This window comes from Octopus sinensis, linkage group LG5 (genome assembly GCF_006345805.1).
Source record: "Octopus sinensis linkage group LG5, ASM634580v1, whole genome shotgun sequence".
In the NCBI taxonomy this organism is placed as follows: domain Eukaryota; kingdom Metazoa; phylum Mollusca; class Cephalopoda; order Octopoda; family Octopodidae; genus Octopus; species Octopus sinensis.
In genome coordinates this window covers 25,738,785-25,762,371 of record NC_043001.1, presented here as the reverse complement: position 1 = coordinate 25,762,371, position 23,587 = coordinate 25,738,785, and the positions used below count along the sequence as shown (strand labels likewise).

At 36.9% G+C, this 23,587-nt stretch overlaps 2 protein-coding genes across 4 annotated transcripts in view; one reads left to right on the top strand and one right to left on the bottom strand.

The window, feature by feature from the left end:
- The window catches only part of LOC115211625 (peroxisome biogenesis factor 1), an 88,609-nt gene extending 80,793 nt beyond the window's left edge, over positions 1–7,816 (top strand). For both annotated transcript variants that reach the window (XM_029780244.2, XM_029780243.2), the window contains 2 exons: positions 2,003–2,163; positions 7,430–7,816. In XM_029780244.2, coding sequence (XP_029636104.1) covers positions 2,003–2,163; positions 7,430–7,505 — 237 coding nt within the window. In that variant the 3' untranslated portion in view covers positions 7,506–7,816. The remainder of the gene's footprint in view (positions 1–2,002; positions 2,164–7,429) is intronic.
- Positions 7,817–13,219: 5,403 nt separating this feature from the next.
- LOC115211638 (nuclear receptor coactivator 4) overlaps positions 13,220–23,587 on the bottom strand; it is a 29,602-nt gene continuing 19,234 nt past the window's right edge. For both annotated transcript variants that reach the window (XM_029780264.2, XM_036503254.1), the window contains exons 2-7: positions 21,273–21,424; positions 19,767–19,981; positions 17,757–17,997; positions 17,176–17,461; positions 15,256–15,482; positions 13,220–14,759 (exon numbers count right to left, since the gene is read on the bottom strand). In XM_029780264.2, coding sequence (XP_029636124.1) covers positions 14,166–14,759; positions 15,256–15,482; positions 17,176–17,461; positions 17,757–17,997; positions 19,767–19,981; positions 21,273–21,377 — 1,668 coding nt within the window. In that variant the 5' untranslated portion in view covers positions 21,378–21,424 and the 3' untranslated portion in view covers positions 13,220–14,165. The remainder of the gene's footprint in view (positions 14,760–15,255; positions 15,483–17,175; positions 17,462–17,756; positions 17,998–19,766; positions 19,982–21,272; positions 21,425–23,587) is intronic.

Below are 23,587 nucleotides of genomic sequence, written 5' to 3'. Positions count from 1 at the left end.
CAAAACTGAAAAGAGTAGTAATGATAAATCATTAATTGGTATCCTACCATCTCAGATTTATACCACAGTGTATCACATTTGGAGAATTTTGTATCACTGTGACATTCGGAGATCACTGTAAAACAGCAGGATGAACACTCTTGGTTGACAGACAGAATGTTGTGTTTATTATTGTAGGTAACAGAGGAAACTGTTACAAAGTTTTGGTATTAAATTCAAAAAGCTTTGGTCAGTGTTCTGACACAGAATGTCATGATCATTTGTTTTATAGCTAAGGGAAGTAACTCTTGTAAACCGTTTGAAACCTCTCACAATCACTTTACCTGCTAGACATAGCAGTCCAAATGCTCTTACATCAAATCCCAATGCTGGATGTTCAAGAACCAAATGAAGGCCTGATTTAATATCAGGATCACATTGATTCCAGTATAATATGTCTATGTAGAGCAAATGTAGACTGAGATACCAGGGTCCCAGACAGACAGAATTTCACTTTTATTTATATAGAAGAATATGTATTCCTCTGCTACAGTAAAAACTAGTTGTGGTGACAATGGGGCTACAGTATTTGTTGATATAGAATATGTGCATGACTGCAATAGTGTCGATAAAACATCGTGTATACATGGCTACATTATGAAGAATCTGAATATTTGTCAATATATAGGCATAGGAGTGGCTGTGTGGTAAGTAGCTTGCTTATGAACCACATGGTTCTGGATTCAGTCCCACTGCATGGCACCTTGGGCCGACCAAAGCCTTATGAGTGGATTTGGTAGACGAAAACTGAAAGAAGCTTGTCATATATATGTGTGTGTATATATAGGCGCAGGAGTTGGCCGTGTGGTAAGTAGCTTGTTTACCAACCACATGGTTTCGGGTTCAGTCCCACTGCGTGGCACCTTGGGTAAGTGTCTTCTACTATAGCCTCGGGCCGACCAAAGCCATGTGAGTGGATTTGGTAGACGGAAACTGAAAGAAGCCCGTCGTATGTATGTATATATATATTTATATGTGTGTGTGTCTGTGTTTGTCCCCCTAGCATTGCTTGACAACCGATGCTGGTGTGTTTATGTCCCCGTCACTTAGTGGTTCGGCAAAAGAGACCGATAGAATAAGTACTGGGCTTACAAAGAATAAGTCCCGGGGTCGAGTTGCTCGATTAAAGGTGGTGCTCCAGCATGGCCACAGTCAAACGACTGAAACAAGTAAAAGAGTAAAAGAGATATATATATGTGTGTATGTTTGTGTGTCTGTGGTTGTTCCCCCCAACATCACTTGACAACCGATGCTGGTGTGTTTACGTCCCCATAACTTAGCGGTTCAGCAAAAGAGACCAATAGAATAAGTACTAGGCTTACAAAGAATAAGTCCTGGGTTGATTTGCTTGACTAAAGGTGGTGCTCCAGCATGGCCACAGTCATATGACTGAAACAAGTAAAAGAGAGTTAGAGTAAAGAGTATAGAATGAAAGTGTGTGAGAGGGAAAGAATGGAATACCTGTCTGTTGTGTGTACATGTTTGTGTGAGAGAGAGAAAGAATGGAACAGTTGTCATTTGTGCATGTGTGTGAGCATATACAATCCATATGTGTTTTGTACACAAATAGTTTCTCTATTGTTGAATTTAAATGATATAAAATGCTCTGAAATTAAGTCTTATTTTCACCAGCATTGTACAATATTACCATTTTTTTTTATCTGTAAACTGTATGTACGGGTTGTAAGATCGAATTCATTGCATGTACATTTGCTCTGGTTTTAGGTAGGACACTTAATTTTATGCAAACTCACTTAATCTATCAATGAGTAATAAATTACAAAGTCTTTCTGGGGAAGTAAATAGTTGTAGACTAGCATCTTATCCAGAGGCAGATTTATCTCATATCAGCTTGAAACATTATAATAACAAGTCAATAGTGGGTGCTGATACCATTTGTAGAAACATGAAAATATTTTTCCCTTTACTTAGTGTTACTATATGCTTTAATATTCTATCTTAGGTGATTAGAAAGAAGAGAAGAGTAAAAAATAGACGAGAATCTATAATGCCGCCATCTGAAAAAGAAGAGACTATAATTGTTAAACATGAACACATTAATAAAGCATATCAGAAGATGAAGCCATCTGTATCAACTAAGGAACGCTGCAAATATGAAACGATGTAAGTAATGAAAGCATTTTTCTTTTCCAAATCCTTAAAAGATCTATTTTGTCATTAAAATAATATAACGATGTAATTCTGTATAAATATCTTTGTGAACAATTTCTGTTGTTAAAATAATGATTTATTTAAAGTTTAACAAAATCTAATGAGAATAAATAGTTAGTTAGTTAGTTAATTTTTTGGCTCAAAAAGCAAAAAGCAAGGCCATGTAAGGGGACATGGAGTTATGTACAGGGTGGTGTTCATGTAAAGAGTTCAGGCCACTTGTGGTCAAGGGAGACTTTGAACCGAGCGGTCGTCGGCATCTTCACTATCTTGTCCGGCAGCTTATTCCACAGAACCGCAACCCGGACGGAGAAAGCCCCTCTCCTTCGATTGAGATGAAATCGTCGCAGATAGAGCTTTTCAGAGTGACCCAAAAATAGTTAAATGTGGATTGTGAACTTGCAAGATAAACTTATTACAAGACAGTGTTAGCATCACTGGATATCCAAAATATTGGTTATTGTATATATATATATCCCAGCTCACTTTTACAGACTAAGTTATTACATTCAACACCTGCTTTGTGTTCACTTTCACTCTAAACACATACAATAAATCTGTTGAACTTTCTTTATCAAGCTGACTCTTTTCACTAGTACTTGCACATAGTAAATGTATACTTTTAAAATGGCAATATTCGTTTTTGAAAGACATTTGGCTGTTATTTCTAATGAATCAACTGACTATGTAAAGCTACCCACCCCCGTTGGCTCACATGCCACCAAGTTACTAGAAGATTTATTTTTATTCTTCTATATTGTAAGTTTAAATCCCACTAGAGTTTATTTTTGCCTTTTATCCCATCAAGTCCGATCAAAGAATATACACAGCCAATACAATCAACTATTCTTCCTACCCTTGCAGAGGTTAGTAACATCATTATCATCGTTTAATGTCGGCTTTCCATGCTGGCATGAGTTGGACAATTTGACTGAGGACTAGCAAACCAGATGGCTGCACCAGGCTCCAATCTTGATCTGGCAGAGTTTCTACAGCTGGATGCCCTTCCTAATACCAATCACTCCGAGAGTGTAGTGGGTGCTTTTATGTGCCACCGGCACGAGGGCCAGTCAGGCAGTACTGTCAACGGCCATGCTCAAATGGTGTTTTTTATGTGCCACCTGCACAGGAGCCAGTCCAGTGACACTGGCAACAACCTCGCTCAAATGTTTTTTCACGTGCCAGTAAGGCAACGCTGGTAATGATCACACTCAAATGGTGCTTTTTACGTGCCACCGGCACAGAAACCAGTTAGCCACTCTGGCAACGATCACGCTCGGATGGTGCTCTTAGCGCTCCACTAGCATGGATGCCAGTCATCAAATTTGATTTCAATTTGTAACAAGAGAGCAATATTAAGAATACTTATATTAATCTGGTATTCAGTCTAACAATTATAACTTTCTCCCATCTTTATATATTGAGCTTGTCCCTGCTAAACAAAATCAATTTATTCAGTGGAATTATTAGTAAATGCACAAACATTGAGACTGTGATTCACCACAAACTGCACTAATGCTAAATTGTTGTGATGACTTAATGTAAGACGTTCAGCTACCAAAGAACATTTAGTTCATCATGTTGGTAAATAAGTAATAGCATAAACTAAGAATGTATTATGAAGACTTTGAGTCAGTCAGTAGTGAGGTGGAATCAAGAATCTGAAATCTGCAACATGAGAAAAATTAGTTAAATATGATCTATAGGGTCATCTCCATTCAATGCCTTCTATTCCATGCTTGCATGGAATAGATGGAATTTGCTAAGGCAGATTTTCTATGACTGGATGGCTTTCTTGTTGCCAATCCTAACCTGTTTATAGCTAAGGTAATATTTCTTCATGTCCAGACATGTTTTTCACAGAAGACTGGAACCAAACAACATCACTTTTATGATGCCATCACATGATGTCAAGACAAGTGAACACACACACACATATACAAGCTTCTTCCAGTTTCCCTCTACCAAATCCACTCACGAGGATTTGGTTAACCTAGAGCTGTAGTAGAAGACATTTGCTTGGGGTGCTGTGCAATGGAACTGAACCTAAGACCGTATGATTAAGAAGCAACCTCACACAGCTATGCCTGTACCTATAGGTGGCACACAGTGGGATTGAACCTGAGACCTTATGGTTAGAAAGCAAGCTTCTTCACCACATATCTATGCCTGTTCCTATTATGTATTAGAAATTTGAGAACAAAGGAGCTGAGGAAGTTATGTTAGGGTGGCATTGGTTGATGCACAAAAGCAAGATGACTCCATTGGAAGAGAGATAACTAGAGTAGGTAACAAATTAATTTAGAGTTTTATATAAAGTCACCTCTAAAGAAAAGGTAAGCAAAATACAGCTTGAAAGTATTGTTAAACCATGGCTTTCAAAAGTTTAACGTCAGCTTTCCATGCTAGCATGGGTTGGACGATTTGACTGAGGACTGGCAAACCAGATGGCTGCACCAGGCTTCAATCTTGATCTGGCAGAGTTTCTACAGCTGGATGCCCTTCCTAACGCCAACCACTCTGAGAGTGTAGAGGGTGCTTTTATGTGCCACCAGCACAAGGGCCAGTCAGGCAGTACTAGCAATAGCCATGCTCAAATGGTGTTTTTTATGTTACACCTGCACAGGAGCCAGTCTAGTGGCACTGGCAATGACCTCGCTCAAATGTTTTTTGTTGAGTGAAAACATCTTAATTTTCACTCGTCTTAAACCAAAAATTGAATCTCACAAAGATCAAAAAGGAATCATGATTTCTGGCAATTTGCTTTGGTTGCAAAGACACATCAAACTAAGTAGAGTTGTGGCAATATATATAAGCATGTCCTTTACAGCCATGTCCCACACACACTCACACAAAATCTGTCCCCTGTCAAATTTCCTCTGCAATCCATCTTCCCACTACCCATGATTACAATCTGCTGATGGCCCCTATATTCTCCATTACATGCCTGCCTGCACACTCTCCATGCATTCACATATCTACTACATCCCACCTCCCCAATTTCTCTTACCATCACTTGTTACAGTCACCTTCCCCATCTCCAAACATCTCCCTTCACACTGTCATGAAACACCCTCTATCCCCTCAATACCACTTCTGTTCCCCACACACTACACCTTGTGGGTAAGTCCCAATGCACCGCCTCCAACACCATCTGCTTCTCTCTCACTGTCTTTCTATCTTTCCTACTTTGGTAGCCAAGCATCTCCTCTATAGTAAGACACCTCTCTCTATCCCTCTATTATACTCAACTGGTACAAAGTCACTTCCCTTGGTACCAATCCTTCTCCTAACCAAGGGGGTCTTTGTCTTGCAAGTTAATTGATGACTACTGGTTCTGGTGCCACATAATAAGCACCCATTACACTCTGTAAAGTGGTTGACATTAGGGAGAGCATCCAGCTGAAGAAACCATGCAGACGGTGGATCCTTGTGCAGCTCTCTGGCTTACAAGCCAGGAAAACAGATATTAAATAATGATGATATTGATGATGATCATCATCATCATCATCATCGTTTAACGTCCGCTTTCCATGCTAGCATGGGTTGGACGGTTCAACTGGGGTCTGGGAAGCCCGAAGGCTGCACCAGGCCAGTCAGATGTGGCAGTGTTTCTACAGCTGGATGCCCTTCCTAACGCCAACCACTCCGAGAGTGTAGTGGGTGATTTTATGTGCCACCGACACAGGTGCCAGACGAGGCTGGCAGACGGCCACGCTCGGATGGTGTTTTTTATGTGCCACCGACACAGGTGCCAGACGAGGCTGGCAGACGACCACGCTCGGATGGTGTTTTTTTTATGTGCCACCGACACAGGTGCCAGACGAGGCTGGCAGACGGCCACGCTCGGATGGTGTTTTTTATGTGCCACCGACACAGGTGCCAGACGAGGCTGGCAGACGGCCACGCTCGGATGGTGTTTTCTTATGTGTCACCGACACAGGTGCTAGACGAGGCTGGCGGACGGCCACGCTCGGATGGTGTTTGTTACGTGCCCTCAGCACGGAGGCCAGTCATTGCAGTACTGGCTACGGTCACGTTCGGATGGTTTTCTTATGTGCCACCGGCACTGGTACCACAAGGATACAAATTCCATTGATGTTCATCTATATTGATTTGGTTCGATTTGATTTGATACGATTCGATTCTCACTTGCCTCAACAGGTCTTCACAAGTGTCACAAGAAGGAAGGTATGCACAGGTGGACTGACTACGTCCCAGGTAGGGGCCACGGATTATGGCTTCACTAGTCTTGCCGGGTCTTCTCACGCACAGCATACTTCCATAGGTCTCGGTCTCTAGTCATTTCCATGGTGAGACCTAACGTCCGAAGGTCGTGCTTCACCACCTCGTCCCAGGTTTTCCTGGGTCTACCTCTTCCACGGGTTCCCTCAACTGCTAGGGATTGGCACTTTCTCACACACCTCTCTTCATCCATTCTCGCCACATGACCATACCAGCGCAATCGTCTCTCTTGCACACAACAACTGATGCTTCTTAGGTACAACATTTCTCTCAAGGTACTAACGCTCTGTCGAGTAAGTACACTGACATTACACATCCATCGGAGCATACTGGCTTCGTTCCTCACGAGCTTACGCATGTCCTCAGCTGTCACGGCCCATGTTTCACTGCCATGTAGCATAGCTGTTCGTACACATGCATCATACAGTCTGCCTTTTACTCTGAGCGAGAGGCCTTTAGTCACCAGCAGAGGTAAGAGCTCCCTAAACTTTGCCCAGGCTATTCTTATTCTAGCAGTTACACTTTCAGCGCACCCACCCCCACTACTGACTTGGTCACCTAGATAGCGGAAACTATCAACTACTTCTAGTTGTTCCCCCCGGAAAGTGACAGAAGTTGTTTTCTGCAGATTTTCGGAGGTCAGTGCTCCAGAGCACCTGCCACATACAAAAACTATCTTCCCAGTTAGCCTACCTTTGACATTGCTGCACCTCTTATGTGTCCATAGCTTACACTGGGTACATCTTATAGAGTTTCTACCTACACCTTTTCTACAGATCGAGCAGGGCCATCTTCCTGATGATATTTGTGGGTTTTCTACCTTTCTACTTATTAGTACTTTGGTTTTAGCTAGGTTGACTCTAAGGCCCCTCGATTCTAAACCCTCCTTCCACACCTGGAACTTCTCCTATTATTATTTTGATTTAAATTTTTTCAGTTTTTTATCTCTTCATTTTTTCTTCTTTCTTTTTAGATATAACTCATTTTCAAAGAGAAGAGACTTCAATCCAATTGCCCCAACATTCAAACAAGAATATATGATGGCATAAACTATAAGGAAAAAAGGAAAAAAAAAAATTCATTGGATTTTATTAAGAAAATTTCATTATTAATTTTTTATTTATTTATTAAAATATTCTATGAAAGAACACACCTTAGTGTTCTTTATGTTGTTAACTTTTCCAATCCAAATTCATTCTGAAAGAAATTCTAATTGGTTCTCAACATCAAAATGAACTAATAAAGAAAAACTGAAATGAATTTGGGAAAATAATCTTTGTATTCATTACATCTGTATAAAAATGAAGCTTATGTAAATGTTGTAATTTGAACTGTTAGTAAAATGAAAAATAAATGCTGACTCAGTTTTGCTCTTAATTCTTCTTTCAACCAAATAACAACTAAGAACTTTTATGAAGAAATTACCAGGTTGATACGAAAATAATGACTGTTTTTAATCTGCTCAGTATAAATTTTATTAATTAACCCTTTAGTATTTAAACCGGCCATTGAGGTGACAAGTTGGCAAAATCATTAGCACACCAGACAAAATGCTTAGTGGTGTTTTGTCTGTCTTTATGTTCTGAGTTCAAATGTCACTAAGGTTGACTTTGCCTTTCATCCTATCAGGATTAATAAAATAAGTACCAGTTAAGCACAAGAGTTGATGTAATTGACTAATCCTCTCCCACAAAATTTTAGGCTTCGTGCCTATGATAGAAAGGTATTAATTTAAATAATAACTAGTAAATTCTAGGCATTTTTCCAAACAAGAAACAAGTCAAACTAATCCAGTTGTGTTAAATTGTGGAGTTTTGAAACTGGTGGAATTCTTTGAGGGTATTTTAAGTTGCTTACTTGATTTTTGTTGGTCTTGTTTTACAGGAAATTATTGAGTTTCTAGATAAAACGTTATTCACATAAGCTGTGTAAAGTAGAATTTCATAATCTATTTCATTTGAGAGACACAATAGAGAACTGGTCCTTTTCAACTGACCAATGCTGAACATACACATTGCAGTTTTCATTACATTTTATCAATTTCATGGCAATACCTCTCTGCTGGGGAAGTGGCTGTTGCAAGTTTTTATCTCTTAAATATATGGTCAGTAATCCAGATCCTTCACTTAAATCATGATTAGATTCTTACAATAACTTGATTCTGTTGTGTCTGGGGAGAGTCATTTTCTTTTTGTGCCTTATTATGTAACACACTTACTGGTAAAATTTCCACTATTTTAAACTTTCTTTCTTATTTTTATCAGAGAGTGTGTTACATAATAATGCACAAAAAGAAAATGACTCTCCCCAGACACAACAGAATATGCTTCAACACACGAACTCATATAAAGAATCTTGCAAACCAAATCCAAAAACGAAATAAAATAACTTGATTGTTATATAGTATTTTTATATAGTTTAAAATGACAAAGGACCAAGATATCTGGTGCTTTGCTGTATTCAAGAAGACCTGTCTTCCACAGCAGAAGTGTTAATGCCACTCTTCCTGAAGAGGAGTGGCCTACAAGAGTCCTTTGCTACTACTACTATGTAGAGCACTCATGCTGGCACCATGTAAGAGTGCTTGTGCCAGTGCCATGTTTAAAGCACCCAGCACACGGCAAAGTGGTTGGCATTAGGAAGGGCATCCAGCTGTAGAAACCAAGCCAAATCAAGCTGTAACCTGGTGCAGCTCTCCGTGCTAGCTCTGGTCAAACCTGCCAACCCATGCCAGCATGGAAAATGGATGTTATAAGATGATGATGATGGTTTGGTGCTTTCTAGGATTTGTGGTGTTCAGGATTTCTTTTTCTCCAATAAATGATACTATGGATTTGCCTTTCATTTACATAGTTCACTATTAAATTACATTCAGATGCATATTGAAACAAACAGGCTTAATTACAACAAATTTTAACCCTATTGTACCATGTTTCTAGTATAGCGGGAAATATCTAAATGTTATCTCTACTGGACTTCCATTAGAGCAGTAATAGACAACACACATAGAAAAAGATAAAATATGAAAAATAGACAACTGGTTATGTTGTAACAGCTTTGTAGTTGTGTGTTTATGATCCATTGTTAATGGTGCTCCCTATAGCGGTCGTTTACTTTTTTTAACTGAAAGGAAAAACAAAAAAACCCCCCAGATCTTTTGCAATGATACAAGCTTGTGATGAACCCAGCACTTCACTAGGTAAGCGAGCAATACCTAGACTACAATTGAAGAACTTACTGATAATATTTAATCTTTGGACAAAGAGTTTACCCTTACACAGACAATGAGAGTAATTCAGACAATCAAACTGTTGAAAGTGATGAAGAAAGTAGCACTTCGGGTGAAATACAGTAGTTGAGAGAGAGGCTTATTATTGTTATTCTATTTATTTTTATTTTATCTAGTTTCAGCTCACGAGCTGTGGCCATGCTGGGGCACCGCCATTTGGTGCATGAGAGAGTTCGATGCAGCTTCCCTCATCTGCACCTCCTGCCGTGAAATTGGTTCATCTGACAGGAAGAGGTCCAGTTTTATTTTAAAGACATCTGCATCCACCCCATGCAGGTCTCTCAGGTTCTTCGGGAGGATATTGAAGAGCTGTGGGCCTCTGAAGCCCAGGCTATCACAGTATCTTGTCCTACATCTTGATGGCAAATTTGGAGTCCTTGGCACTATGCAGTGGCGCCCAGTTCTAGCATTTGTGTAACTCTCTTGGATTTTTTTGTGATTCTGTCCATTAGTTTGCCTGCAATCATTATTCTTGAGCTGTGTAAAGTGGCAAGCTGGCGGAAACGTTAGTATGCTGGGCAAAATGCTTAGCAGTATTTTGTCTGTCTTTACGTTGAGTTCCAATTCCACTGAAGTCGACTTTGCCTTTCATCCTTTTGGGGTTGATAAATTAAATACCAATTGCGTACTGGGATCGATATAATCGACTGGTCCCCTCCCCAAAAATTTTGGGCCTTGTGCCCAGAATAGAAAAGATTATTCTTGAACTGTGTAACTATTTTTGGCTCAGAAGCCCAGACGGAGGATAAAGTTAGAGACAGAGGCTTAATCTTATTTTTAGACAAAAATTAATAATTTGCTCATTCTTAATGCAATCAATGGTTATATTTAATCTAAATGTACCTGATCAATGTGAAAGCACACATTTAATTGCTTGATGGTATTAATTTGGATCAGACCAATCCAATATTGGTAAAATTCTAGTACATTACCTGCTTGCATTAGGTACAGAGACATGTATTTCTTGTTGGTTTTTGTATTATTAACATGATTATACTATGAAGCTAGTGTGAATGATTTAGCCAGACGTGGCTGTATGGCTAAAATTTGCTTTCCAACCACAAGGTTTCAGGTTCAGTTCTACTGCATGGTACTTTGGGCAAGTGTCTTCTTCAATAGCCTCAGGCCAACCAATGCCTTGTGAGTGGATGTGGTAGATGGAAACCGAAAGTAACCCATCATGTATGTATATATGAGTGTCACTCTCATACAAGCAGTGTAATTCATGATCAATAGTCTGCATAAACATATCTGGCCTTATGGAAATATTGCTTTGCTTGGAAACAGGTGAGGATTGGCAACAGGAAGAGCATCCAGCTGTAGAAAATCTGCCTCAAACTCAATTCAACCAAAGTAAGCATGGAAAGATAGATGTTAAACCAATGATGATGTTCTAGAATACAGACTGAGTTTGATCTGGCCTGTGATGGATATAAGTAGTAGCCATTGAAGATTTAGGTTCATCTAGATAAACCAGCAAATCTTGCAATGAGGATCTTGATACAAGTACAAATCTGAAAGCTACTGCCAATCAAATTTTCACTCATCATCATCATCGTTTAATGTCCGCTTTCCATGCTAGCATGGGTTGGACGGTTTGACTGTGGGCTGGCGAACCAGATGGCTGCACCAGGCTCCAATCTTGATCTGGTAGAGTTTCAACAGCTGGATGCCCTTCCTAATGCCAACCACTCCGAGAGTGTAGTGGGTGCTTTTACGTGCCATTGGCACAGGAGCCAGTCAGTCGGTACTGGCAATGACCTCGCTCGAATCTTTTTACACATGCCAACGGCACAGGTGCCAGTAAGGCGATGCTGCTAACGATCCCGCTCGAATGGTGCCTCCTACATGCCACTGGCATGGAAAATAAGAGGCCTTATTTCATAGAACAAACAGAAATCTTAGTAAAGTTCATATATATCCAACAATAAGGAAACGATTGCCGTTAACGAGACTGGAACTAATGACCAATTAATTGGTCAACAGTCTAGTATTTTTACCTAAAAATTACTAATCAGTTCACATATACAAAATAAAGACAATATTTTCTTCTAGATATTTATTTTCTTGGTTACAAATGCAATACATCAAGATGGAAGATGACATTTTAAGCATATGTATGTATATGTGTGTATATACATATATATATATATATATATGCATATATATATATATATATGCATATTATATATATATATATATATGCATATTATATATATATATATATGCATATATATATATGCATATTATTATATATATATATGCATATTATATATATATATATATATATGCATATTATATATATATATAATATATATATATATGCATATTATATATATATATATATATATATATATATGCATATTATATATATATATGCATATTATATATATATATATATATATATATATATGCATATTATATATATATATATATATGCATATATATATATATAATATATATATATATATGCATATTATATATATATATATATCTTTTCTGTGACATGCTTATCGTTGATAGCTTGTAAAATCATTCTAAAAGGAAAACATATTTTTAAAAATAAACCTATGATTAATTTTAAACTATTGAGAAAGATAATAAAAGTAAAATACTTCATTTATACACAAGATAAAACTGATTTTAGAATGTGAGATATAATAAAGTACAAAGTATTTATGAGCCAATAATCCTTCATGTACACACACACACACTCAACTATGTATAACAGAACTATTATTGTATGTCATTTTAGAAGACAATACACAGAAATACAAATACATTTATAGATAGAAATGGTGGTGTACACCATTGCTATCTATAAATGGTGCCATTACATTGTAAAGTGACCAATATATTCCACAGCCACCTGAAATTCATTGATATTGAAGCATATGTACTTGGTGAGATTTCAATATCTTTATAAACAAATGAGATTCAATTCCCATTATGAATCAGGTAACTACCACAAAAATGACAAACAAAGACAATAAAACAAAAATGATTAAAGCAAGCAGATCTAAAAACCAGGCTGTAAAATACTCCCTTAGTTTCTTTGGAAAGTATATTGCTGTCTGACAGTCATCAATCATTAAGATAAATGAAATTCTAATGATCATTCACAGAAAAATACTCAAGGAAATTTTGCAATGATCTTCATCAAAACAGATCCAGTTAACAAGTATCCACTCTGCTGCTATGATTAGAAAAATAGTTTGTAATAATGGAAAGGGTGATGTATGTATCTACATTATTACTATATTCATTGTAATTGTATTATTTAAGTGATCTAAAATATTTTTGATAAAATTTCAACATTTCTAACTACCTTAAAAAACTATTCACTATTGTATATATTCCACAAGAAATGTCCTTATTGTCACAAAGAATTTTGACCATAGCAATTATCTCCCAATATTATCCATTGCTATCCAGGTGATAGGTCCAAAGAGCTTAAATCATTTGTTCTTTTAAATAGAACAAAATAAAGCACCATTATAAAGACTACACCTATATTATCAGTTGTTAGCACTCTTTGCCTAAGCGAAGAAATATGTCCTAAGTGCAATAAAAAACTTGTTGGACAAGTTCTAGGGATATGTGCAAATCAATAAAAATGAGTTATGCAAAATATGGTCAAGAAAATCAACTATATCAGCAAATTGTAAAAAACTCCTCATGACAATACTTTCCTATGTACAATAAAATAAAACTTTGATCTCCAATGTAGATAAACAAGGTTTAAAAGGTTTCAAAAAGATTGGTGGAAACTAAAAGTAAAGTTAAAATTATTCTCAGCATAACTAACCTAATTTTGAATCAAGAACCACAAAATAAGAATATGGTCTGCTACTTGTTCAATATCACCGTTGTAAAAGTTATTATAAGAGAAACAAAGCATCTACGAGACACATGTTAGAAATCAGATCCAAATACATGTTCAGTTTTATTCTAATCATTTATAGAAGCAACAGACTAGGAAGAACAAAGTTAAGCTGGTTTTATATTCTTGGAAAAAGAGACTAAGTCTATTAATTACAGACCTCGAATGAGCACCAAACAGAAATTAAAAATATCTTCATAAAAGGCAATATAAAACCAACCTACAAGTGACATACAATTGTACACACATTCACATGTACAAACAGCACACACATATACATATATTCAGATCTATGTAACAGAGACACACACAAACCATTGCAACTGGAAGGTATTTATGCCAATACATTTGTACACAAACACAAGATTAACAAAAACAAATCCTATATTATCAACAGAAAAATGTGTCCTACTTAATATAGTGATTAATCAAACTTTCTAATTAATGAATATAATATCTTAGTTTATATAATTTTATTTTTGTTTTTAATTCCTAATCCTACTAGAGATTAGCAAACTTGCTCAAGTTATTAATATGCTAGAATTTAAATTTATTTTCATTTAAGACCTGGATGTTTTTTTTACTCTCTGGACTTAACCAATCATACAGACTGGAAAAACTGTTACTGTCTCGTTTCAAATTAGAACATCTTTGGGGTATATTTTCCTTGTCTTTCCCTTTCTTTAACCAGAATGAATAATCAAACGTTGCCTGGAATGGCTGAAAAGGGTCTTTCTTACAAGCAAATTGATCTAACTTGGGATCTGCTTTGAAGACAGGAGTTTGGCTGATGTGATTAACGGCTTCCGTATTATTAGTAGCATCAAACGCTTTTGCAAACCAATTTCTTTCACCACAATTCGGTTGAACAACACACTCGCTGTATTTCTCACAAACTTCATTAGCTTTGCACACTGAGCTTACTGGTGGTAACTGATCAGAGCTTAAGCCTAATGTACTAAGTTTAGGATCAGGACATTTAGAAATTTGTGAAAGTTCTCTGAACTTCTTTGTTAGATTCTCAACACAAGAAGAATCACCAAGGTTTTCAATATCACAATTTTTAGCGAGTCCATGGTCACTGCAAGTAACTGGTTTTGTAGACACATTACTACTACTCAAAGACCTTTTCTGAAAAAAAAAAAAAAGAAAAGATATATAAAGAAATGTCATGTTTTGGCTAAACATTTAGTACATGCAATTATATTAAACTGTATGTCAGTAACAGTCGATAAAATTCTTAAGAATTACTACATCTATTTGAAACTAAAATTTTTCTTTTTGAGGAGTAAACAATGAATCTTGCTTTATGATTATGATGCTGTATGGCTTTGAAATATGGACAGAAAATACATGACAGCTACAACAATTGAGAAGAGCTTGAGAAACAATTTTCTATATTAAGTAAAAGTGTTACAAAACATTGACAGCTATGTATAGTAGAGACAACTGCACAAGTAGATATAAAAAGATTGAAATCACATATGAGATGATCAAGATATAAGAAAGATCTAGATACATGAAAAGATTCTTAAAATGACCTCTCCATCCATGCTAGTACCGAAAAAAAAGGACAATGTCATGAAAATCATTATAGGAAAATATTAGCATATATGAGGAAACTTACCTTAACAAGCCAGACACTTGGATCTTGGGCTGCAATTTTCTTAAAGTAAGAAAATGTTGGCAAAGTTTTGGATGACCTTCCAAGAGGCATAGGCTTTCGTTTAGCAGCCAACCAAACACTGTTATCTATATCAGGGGTTCTTTTGCATCCAATAGCATTCTTCAATATTTCACTGTTTACAGATGCAGGGCTACTTGAAACAATCTCAATAGAATCAGTATCTTCATCTAAAAGAAAATCAGACAATTGTTTTAGAGAGTAATGAATAATTTGTACCTAAGTTTCAATACCTAATTCATTAAACTGGATATCTATCCTTTTAGCTATTTCACTGAGCTTGAAATTATATTTCAATCTCAACATGTTTAATACACTGATAACTTTAATAATAAAGAAAACTATCTTTAAATTTCGTTTTTGGATTTGGCTTGCAAGATTATTTATATGAGTTCACTAGTTGATACCGTGTCATGAGTGAAATTGGTGAACAGAAATTATAAGAAACCTGTCACATACATGTGTTAAAAAAATTGTCCTGAAATTTCAGCACTGTGTCACATGACAGTTAGCTGGCGCTGACTGCTGGAACCTACCAGTGAGTATTTAAAGGACAAAATTTGCTAGGGTGGTCATTCACCTGCTGACATTCATTGACACTGCATCAAAGCAACCAAAGAAAACGGGAAAAAAACGCACTCAACACCAGAGCTGAAGACACCTCTGAAAGGGGGACCCCACCACGTCAAAAACGGTAGAGGAGTAGGGGCCGAAACCAGACATGGTTCTTCCTGATGATGATGTCCTTAGCCACTGGAACCTATAAAGGAGTTGTTGAGGTGGCGAACCACAAAACATGGTTGGAATTCCCACCAAAAGAAATAAGGGTTTTTAAACTAAACAAGTAGTAGGTCACCCTGGAAAGACACCCTGATCTCCAAGCTACACACCTTGTCAAGTAATGTTACTCCAAAGATCCTCTGGAGGAACTTAATTTCAGTCACCTGAATTTGCAATCCTACTCTTTTGGTCATTATTCAACATTCATGGCCATAGGTGAGGAGAAGAACCAAATTGAAGATGTTGGCTTATTACCAACCTCTCCTCTTCCAAAGATCAAATGCTGGGGCTGGTACATTACTATATTGGCATCTGTAATTCTAACATCCCAAAACCTCCAAAGTTGCAACAATTGCTCAGATGATCTCTCATGAGACCCTGCATATATAACATTGCTAGAACTGCATTGTAAAGACATTGATTTCTCTTTAAAGCCAGAAAATAATACAAACCTGTTCAATCATCTACAAAGCTCTCTCTCACTCTCTCTATGCACACACACACACAAATATCCTAGACTGCATCCGAAAGAGGGTCATTTGATTGATGCACACACTAAACAGTTGGCACAATTCTTCTGAAAACTTCACTCTCACCAGTCTCAGTGAGTCAACAAAAGTTAATTGTACTACGTACATGAGGAATGGTTGAAGGATTCTTCATGTATGTAGTACATTTAACATCTACAAAGCAATTGCCCCAGCTCTCCTTCAGGGTTGGTGAAAGTGATGTGGTGGACAACAAAAAAACCTGGTTGATGACAGTCAAGGCTGATCTGGAACCCAACCTAGGCCCCCATATCTACGGCGTTCGCCACTGGAATAGGGAGTGGTTGGAGATCACGCGATCATTAGCCTCAAATTGCCAGGCGTGGTCAGCGTTTGTGAGAGATGCAGCACTGAAGATGAATGAAGCCAGCTCAACCCACCCCGGGTGAATGCTGTCTCAAGCAAGCAAGCGAATGTACTATGCTTACTCCACTGTCTATCTTACACAAATTTGAAAAATAAAATTTAATTGACTGCAATAGAATGAAAAACTGCAAGTAAACTTTAAAATTCTAATTAAACAAATGATGCCTACCACTGTTGAGTTCTTCTGTGTCCAAAATTTCAAAGCCATCGTCTTCAAAGTCATGATTTTGTTTTATTTGATGAAGCCAGTTCTGAATACTTGCATTTTTAGGTAATTCAGCAAGACAAACAGAACTGCTGTTTTGTGAAGGAGATAGGGATTTGGGGCTAGCCAACCAGTCAGCTGTTCTACATGTCTTGAATGGTGCAAAGATAACTTTAGAATTAATTGGTGTGCTGATCTTGCTCAAAGAAGGTTTCTTTCGTGGTTTGGCCAGCCATTCACTGGTTACAAGCTGAGGAATATTTACAAAGAAAAAGCTTGACATTAGTTTTATAAAACAAAAACAATAATAATAACAATAATGGTTTCAAATTTTTGGTACAAGGCCAGTAATTTTGGGAGGGAAAAGGGCAAATCGGTTATCTCAACCCCAGTGTTCAGCTGGTACTTATTTTATCAACCCCGAAAGGATGAAAGGCAAAGTCAACCTTGGCAGCATGGAAAACAGATATAAAATGATGATAGTGATGATGATTCTTGTCATGATGATCTAATAGACTAAAATAATTTCTTAAGAATTAACTTACCGATTTCACAGAGTTTGAAGCCTGCTTTGTCTGTTCAACTGCCTTGTGTGATACATTTCTATAATCTTCAGATTGTTTTGATAAACTGGTTGGTGAAGTGTCTGACTCAGCAAATGTTGAGAGAGAAACTCCATTTGAAGTGATTTTACCAAAATTCATCACAACATCTTTCAAGCCGATTGGTGTTGGTTTAAATGTCATGTGCATAGGTTCCTCGGGGACCATATCACGAAGACAGAGGCTGCAACAGAAGTTTAAAATGAGCAGGAATCTATGCAACATCCAATACATATTAGTGACAGAGACAGTATTAATACAGAGAGGTAATATTTATCCCCACGTAAACATGACTGTTCTATTGAACAAACTTCACTGTGGTAGTTGCTGTGAGAGTAACTTTCATATTGGCCTTTTCATGTAAAAATGCACTCTTGGTTATATCGCTAGCAGGGAGATTAAATCTCCACCACATCCAGCATTGAGACCACCAAATCACGTGATTCAACATCCTCATCATTGACATCGTTTAACGTCCGCTTTCCATGCTAGCATGGGTTGGATGATTTGACTGAGGACTGGCGAACCAGATGGCTGCGCCAAGCTCCAATCTGATCTGGCAGAGTTTCTATAGCTGGATGCCCTTCCTAATGCGAACCACTCCGAGAGTGTAGTGAGTGCTTTTAATGTGCCACCGGCACGAGGGCCAATCAGGCGGTACTGGCAACAGCCACACTCGAAAATGGTGTTTTTTACAGGCCACCTGCACAGGAGTCAGTCGAGTGGCACTGGCAACGACCTCGCTCGAATGTGTTTTTGTCAATGATCAATGACATTGTCAATCTTGTCTTGTGAGTTCGTGATTTGTGATTTGTTCATCACTGACAAGACCAAACAAGGTCAAAATCATAGCAACTATCACAGTAAAGTTTGTTCTAAAAGAACATCGATGTTTAAGGTGGTGGGGATAAATATCTCATTTTTATCTAAGACCTATACCAGTTTTAGACGAATTTTGTTAAATCATAAAACATCATTTTTAGGAACAGTGAATCTTGAAGCAAATACAGTGTGTTGTCATGGTGCAACTGCCGCTCACCGGACACATGTAATTGTAGCCTTTTCCGGCAAATAGTATCCAGGCAAACACCACAAAACGTCACGGTAGTACTCCTTGTTTATTGTCTGACCAAGTAAAGCATATTCATGATATACAATCCCCTCTTCAGTTTCAGAGAGGTTGGAGTCTTCCACTGCGAAGACTGAGCCTTTATTTGGGGATCATAGCCATAGACCCACGATTCATCACCCGTTATGACCGTTTTCAAAATGTTTTCATCATTTTCAACACAATCAATGAGATCTTGTTCAACTGAAACCCAAGTGTCTTCTTGGTCAGCTGAAAGCAGTTTTGGCACAAACTTGGCAGGCACGCATCTCATACCCAAATTTTCAGTGATAATGGACTGAACTGTAACTAATCTGTACATCATCTAATAATTCACAGATGGTGATTCTACAATTTCCCCTCACAGCTGTATGCACATCTGCAAAGTTTTTCTCGGTTCTGCTAGTTGCAGGTCTCCCAGAACGTTTGTAACTATCAACATATTTTCGGCCATCTCGGAAATGTCTGAACCACTTGTACACTTGTGTACGACTCATACACTCTTCTCCATACACTTTCTCCAACTTTGCATAGGCCTCAGAACAGGCATCACCAAGCTTTTGGTGAAATTTGATGCAGATTCTCTGCTCAACTTTCTCTGTCATAGTCAGTGTGACGATCATACACTACACACGTTCATTCCAAACACTGCTGTAAACAAGAGAAGTGAGCTAGAATGTTAAAACTTAGTGAACATGCACAGCAGAGTTCAAGGTCAATCTGTGCCAAGTGGCTTCACAAAAGAAAGAGAAAAAAAATTAGCAAATAGAAAGCATGAAGTCAAGTTTTCTGGTGATTTTTTTTTTTCATAAACATTATATTGTATTCAAAAACCATTAACTCACCTTTCAAAGTTATCCTCCAAAACATAGTTTTCTTCATCAGAACATTTAACTGTATGTTGCAACTTGTCAAGCTTACAATTAAGAGCAGCTAACTTCTTTTGTAATACTTCTTCTTTTGAACTTTTGATCATATCCACCTGATTAATGAGTTGCACCTCTCGATTTTGCAAGGCTTCCAGAAGGCGACTCGTTTGTGAGCGGATTTGGGATTTTAACTGGAAAAAGACAACCGATATATAAACTGATAGGAAATTATAAATTATTATGCGAAGTAAACAGGAAAACAGTTTTCATGCTGCTCTGTAAGGGTGAAGTCCATTGTTAAAATGGGGGACGCTACAGTTATTAGCCAAAACTGAAACTATGACAAATTGGCTACACCCTGGCAAACTTTATAAACAGAGATAATTTTACTCCCCAGTTTTCGTGAGAGTTTTGTTCAATTGGATTCTGGAAGCTATGATTGCCTGTTTAGTTTATGCACTTTGTGCTTTGTGTTAGGCATTTATAGATTTATTTTATGCTCCAGGAATTCACCAAAACTTTTGTCAAATTTAAGATAATTTCTGTGTCACATCTGGGTGAGGACAAAAGAAAAATCTCTCAAGTTATGTTATGTTATAATATTTATGTGAATTTTGAACCCTGCATTTATGGCAGGTTGTATAGTAATTTTGCTAGCTATTTTCTGTTAAGATAAATGTTAAAATTTGTATAAAGAGTGTATGAATTTAATTTTTTTCATGTAGCTAAATTTTTTTATTAGACAACTAACTGTAAATTTTGTCTAATGGTTACTCAGCATGTTTGTATGAAGCAATTTTGCATGAACTTAAAGCAAACTAACTTTTGTTTGACTTTTTAATTTTTTAACTATAATTACTGATATAGTCTGGCAGCCGTTTCGTGTCATGAATTTTTAGTTTAAATGGTCGCTTTGACATTAGATTTAATTATGTTTGGGTCCGAGGTTCAACATCCAAGGTTCAAAACCCAAAGTTGAACAACAAATTGAAACACAGATTTTATGACATTCCAAGGTTCGAAACCCATGGTTGAACACTGAATTGACAGACAAATTTTATGAAGGTTTGAAATCCACTGTCGAAATCCGAGGTTCAAAAACCGAATTTGTACAAAAATAGAAATCCGGATTTTATGAAATCCAAAATTTTTGGAATGCTATTTTTGAAAAACCAAATTTGTGAGAGGCCAATTTTGGGAAAACCAAAACCCGGGATATGGAGTCCGAACTTCTGAACTGTGTATATATGTTACCCTCGTAACTTTTGACTGCACATCTGGTGTAGCATTTGCTGTTTGTTTGTGTATATATTTGTATGAATTTATAAAAAATTCATGGTGTGGTGTTGTTTTACATTCACCCTATCCACGTTGATTCTGTGAATTCAGGTTATAGCCAGCAGGTCGTAACAAAACATACAAGAAAAGGCAAGCTCAAAGGACTTTATTCATCAGCTTACTTAAATATAAGTCATTACTCACCTCAGCAACATTTTGATAAAGATCACACTTAGCTTTTTCAAATAAAGCATACTTTTCCTGGGTGGCCTTTACAAGCTGTTGTTTCTGAACATTTGAGAATTCCATTTAGATAATTTTCCAGAATATGAATGGACTCTTAAATGCAGAATAACCTAGAGAAAAACAAACATGTAATTATTAATTAAAAAAAAAACAATGAATAATGGCAATCAAATTTTTCAATTACATTTATTTAATTCTTTCTACTATAGATACAAAGCCTGAAATTTTGGAGGAGGGGGGGGGGGCTAGTCAATTACATTTGACCCCAGTGTTCAAATGATATTTATTTTATTGACCTCAAAAGGATGAAAGGTTAAGTCAACCTTGGCAAAATTTTAGCTCAGAACATAAAGCAGACAGAAATGCCACTAACCATTTCATCCAGTGTGCTAACAATTTTTGTCAGCCCACCACCTTATCATATTTATTAAATGCCAATAGTTTAAACAATTCTGGAAAAACAGCTGAATAAATTGTCATCAACCCAAATATATAATACTAACAAATACCAATTTTTCAGTTACATAATAGTATGTCATGTGAATAGTAATTTCAAATTAGACCATTATTTAAATACCAGTAAGTGACGCTTTAACTGTACAAGCTGTTACTGTCTTCCTTTTGTTAATCATTGCAGCCCATGGGCATAATCGGCACCTTGATTTTTACATGCTCAATTCCTAACTTAATAAAAACATTCTCCATATGCGCAGGAGTGGTTGTGTGGTAAATAGCTTTCTTACCAACCACATGGTTCTGGGTTCAGTCCCACTGCATGGCATCTTGGGCAAGTGTCTTCTACTATAGCCTCAGGCTGACCAAACATGACAACACACTGCCCATTCAGTGCAACTTGTACAGCAGTTTTTAGCTAGGCACAGCATTCCCCAGGCCCAATGGCCACCATATTCCCCAGATCTCGCCCCTTGTGACTTTTTCCTCTTTCCAAAAATCAAATCCCGCTTAAAAGGAGAAATCCTTGTGAGTGGATTTGGTAGATGGAAACTGAAAGAAGCCCGTCGTATATATGTATGTGTATGTCTGTGTGTGTGTCTGTGTTTGTCCCCCCCCCCCAACATTGCTTGACAACCGATGCTGGTGTGTTTATGTCCCTGTAACTTAGCAGTTCGGCAAAAGAGACCGATAGAATAAGTACTAGGCTTACAAAGAATAAGTCCCAGGGTCAATTTGCTCGACTAAAGGCGGTGCTCCAGCATGGCAGCAACCAAGTGACTAAAACAAGTAAAAGAGTATATGCTCAAATTTAGAATAAATTTATTAATAACCATTTGTGCACAAATGTTTGAAGATTTTAAAATCCAAGTACAGTTCCGTAAAAGAGACTGACAGAATAAGTACCAGATTTAAAAATAAATACTGCTCCACAATAGCTGTAGTCCAATGACTAAAACAAGAAAAAGATATTTAAAAAGAAACACCATTAAAGAGTAATTGCAATTATTATTCTGTGTTATTGTCTTATAATATTACATCACATAGGTTTACATTCAAGGACTAGTAATAATTTAAATGAACTGAAGTTATGTAATGGTGTAATATTATCCAATAAAATCCAATCCATTCAAAATAAAAATCCTTTTAACCAATTTTTAAAATGGAGGATGAGTAATATTTTAGAATATGATTAAATGCAATTTTCTTTGTGTGCACATAAATTATATTCAACCTGGTTAAGTTTTATTACAACTGTAAAAATATCCTAACCTGCTAGACAAGTCAATATATGTTAACTATAATAATAAATACAATCATAGCTGTGTGGTTAAGAAGTCTGCCTTCTAAACACAAAGTTTTGGGTTCAGTCCCACTGCACATCTTAGAAAATGTCTTCTAGTATAAACCCAGGCTAAAGCCTTCTAAGCAAACGAGGTGGATAGAAACTGTCCATTGTGTGTGAGTGTATTTGTGCTACAAACAGTATTGTGTTACTTCCTCTTTCAACAAATTCTCTTCAAGGAAGTACAAAATAAAAAATTTCTTATTTGAAAAATAGGTAAGTGTTAGCAAAGAAGACAGGCATATATGACTATAAAATAATGCCTCAATATTATATTCATTTAACCCATGATGGAATAAATATATATCTTTATTTGTTAGTTATACCGGAGTAAACACATAAATGTTAGTTATACCGGAGTAAACACATAAATGTTTTTTTTTTGCTAGCAAAAACTGTCCGATGAACGGCAACGGGAAACTCAGAGTAACAGGTTTTGTTAGTTATATAAAGATATAATAATATTAAAATAATA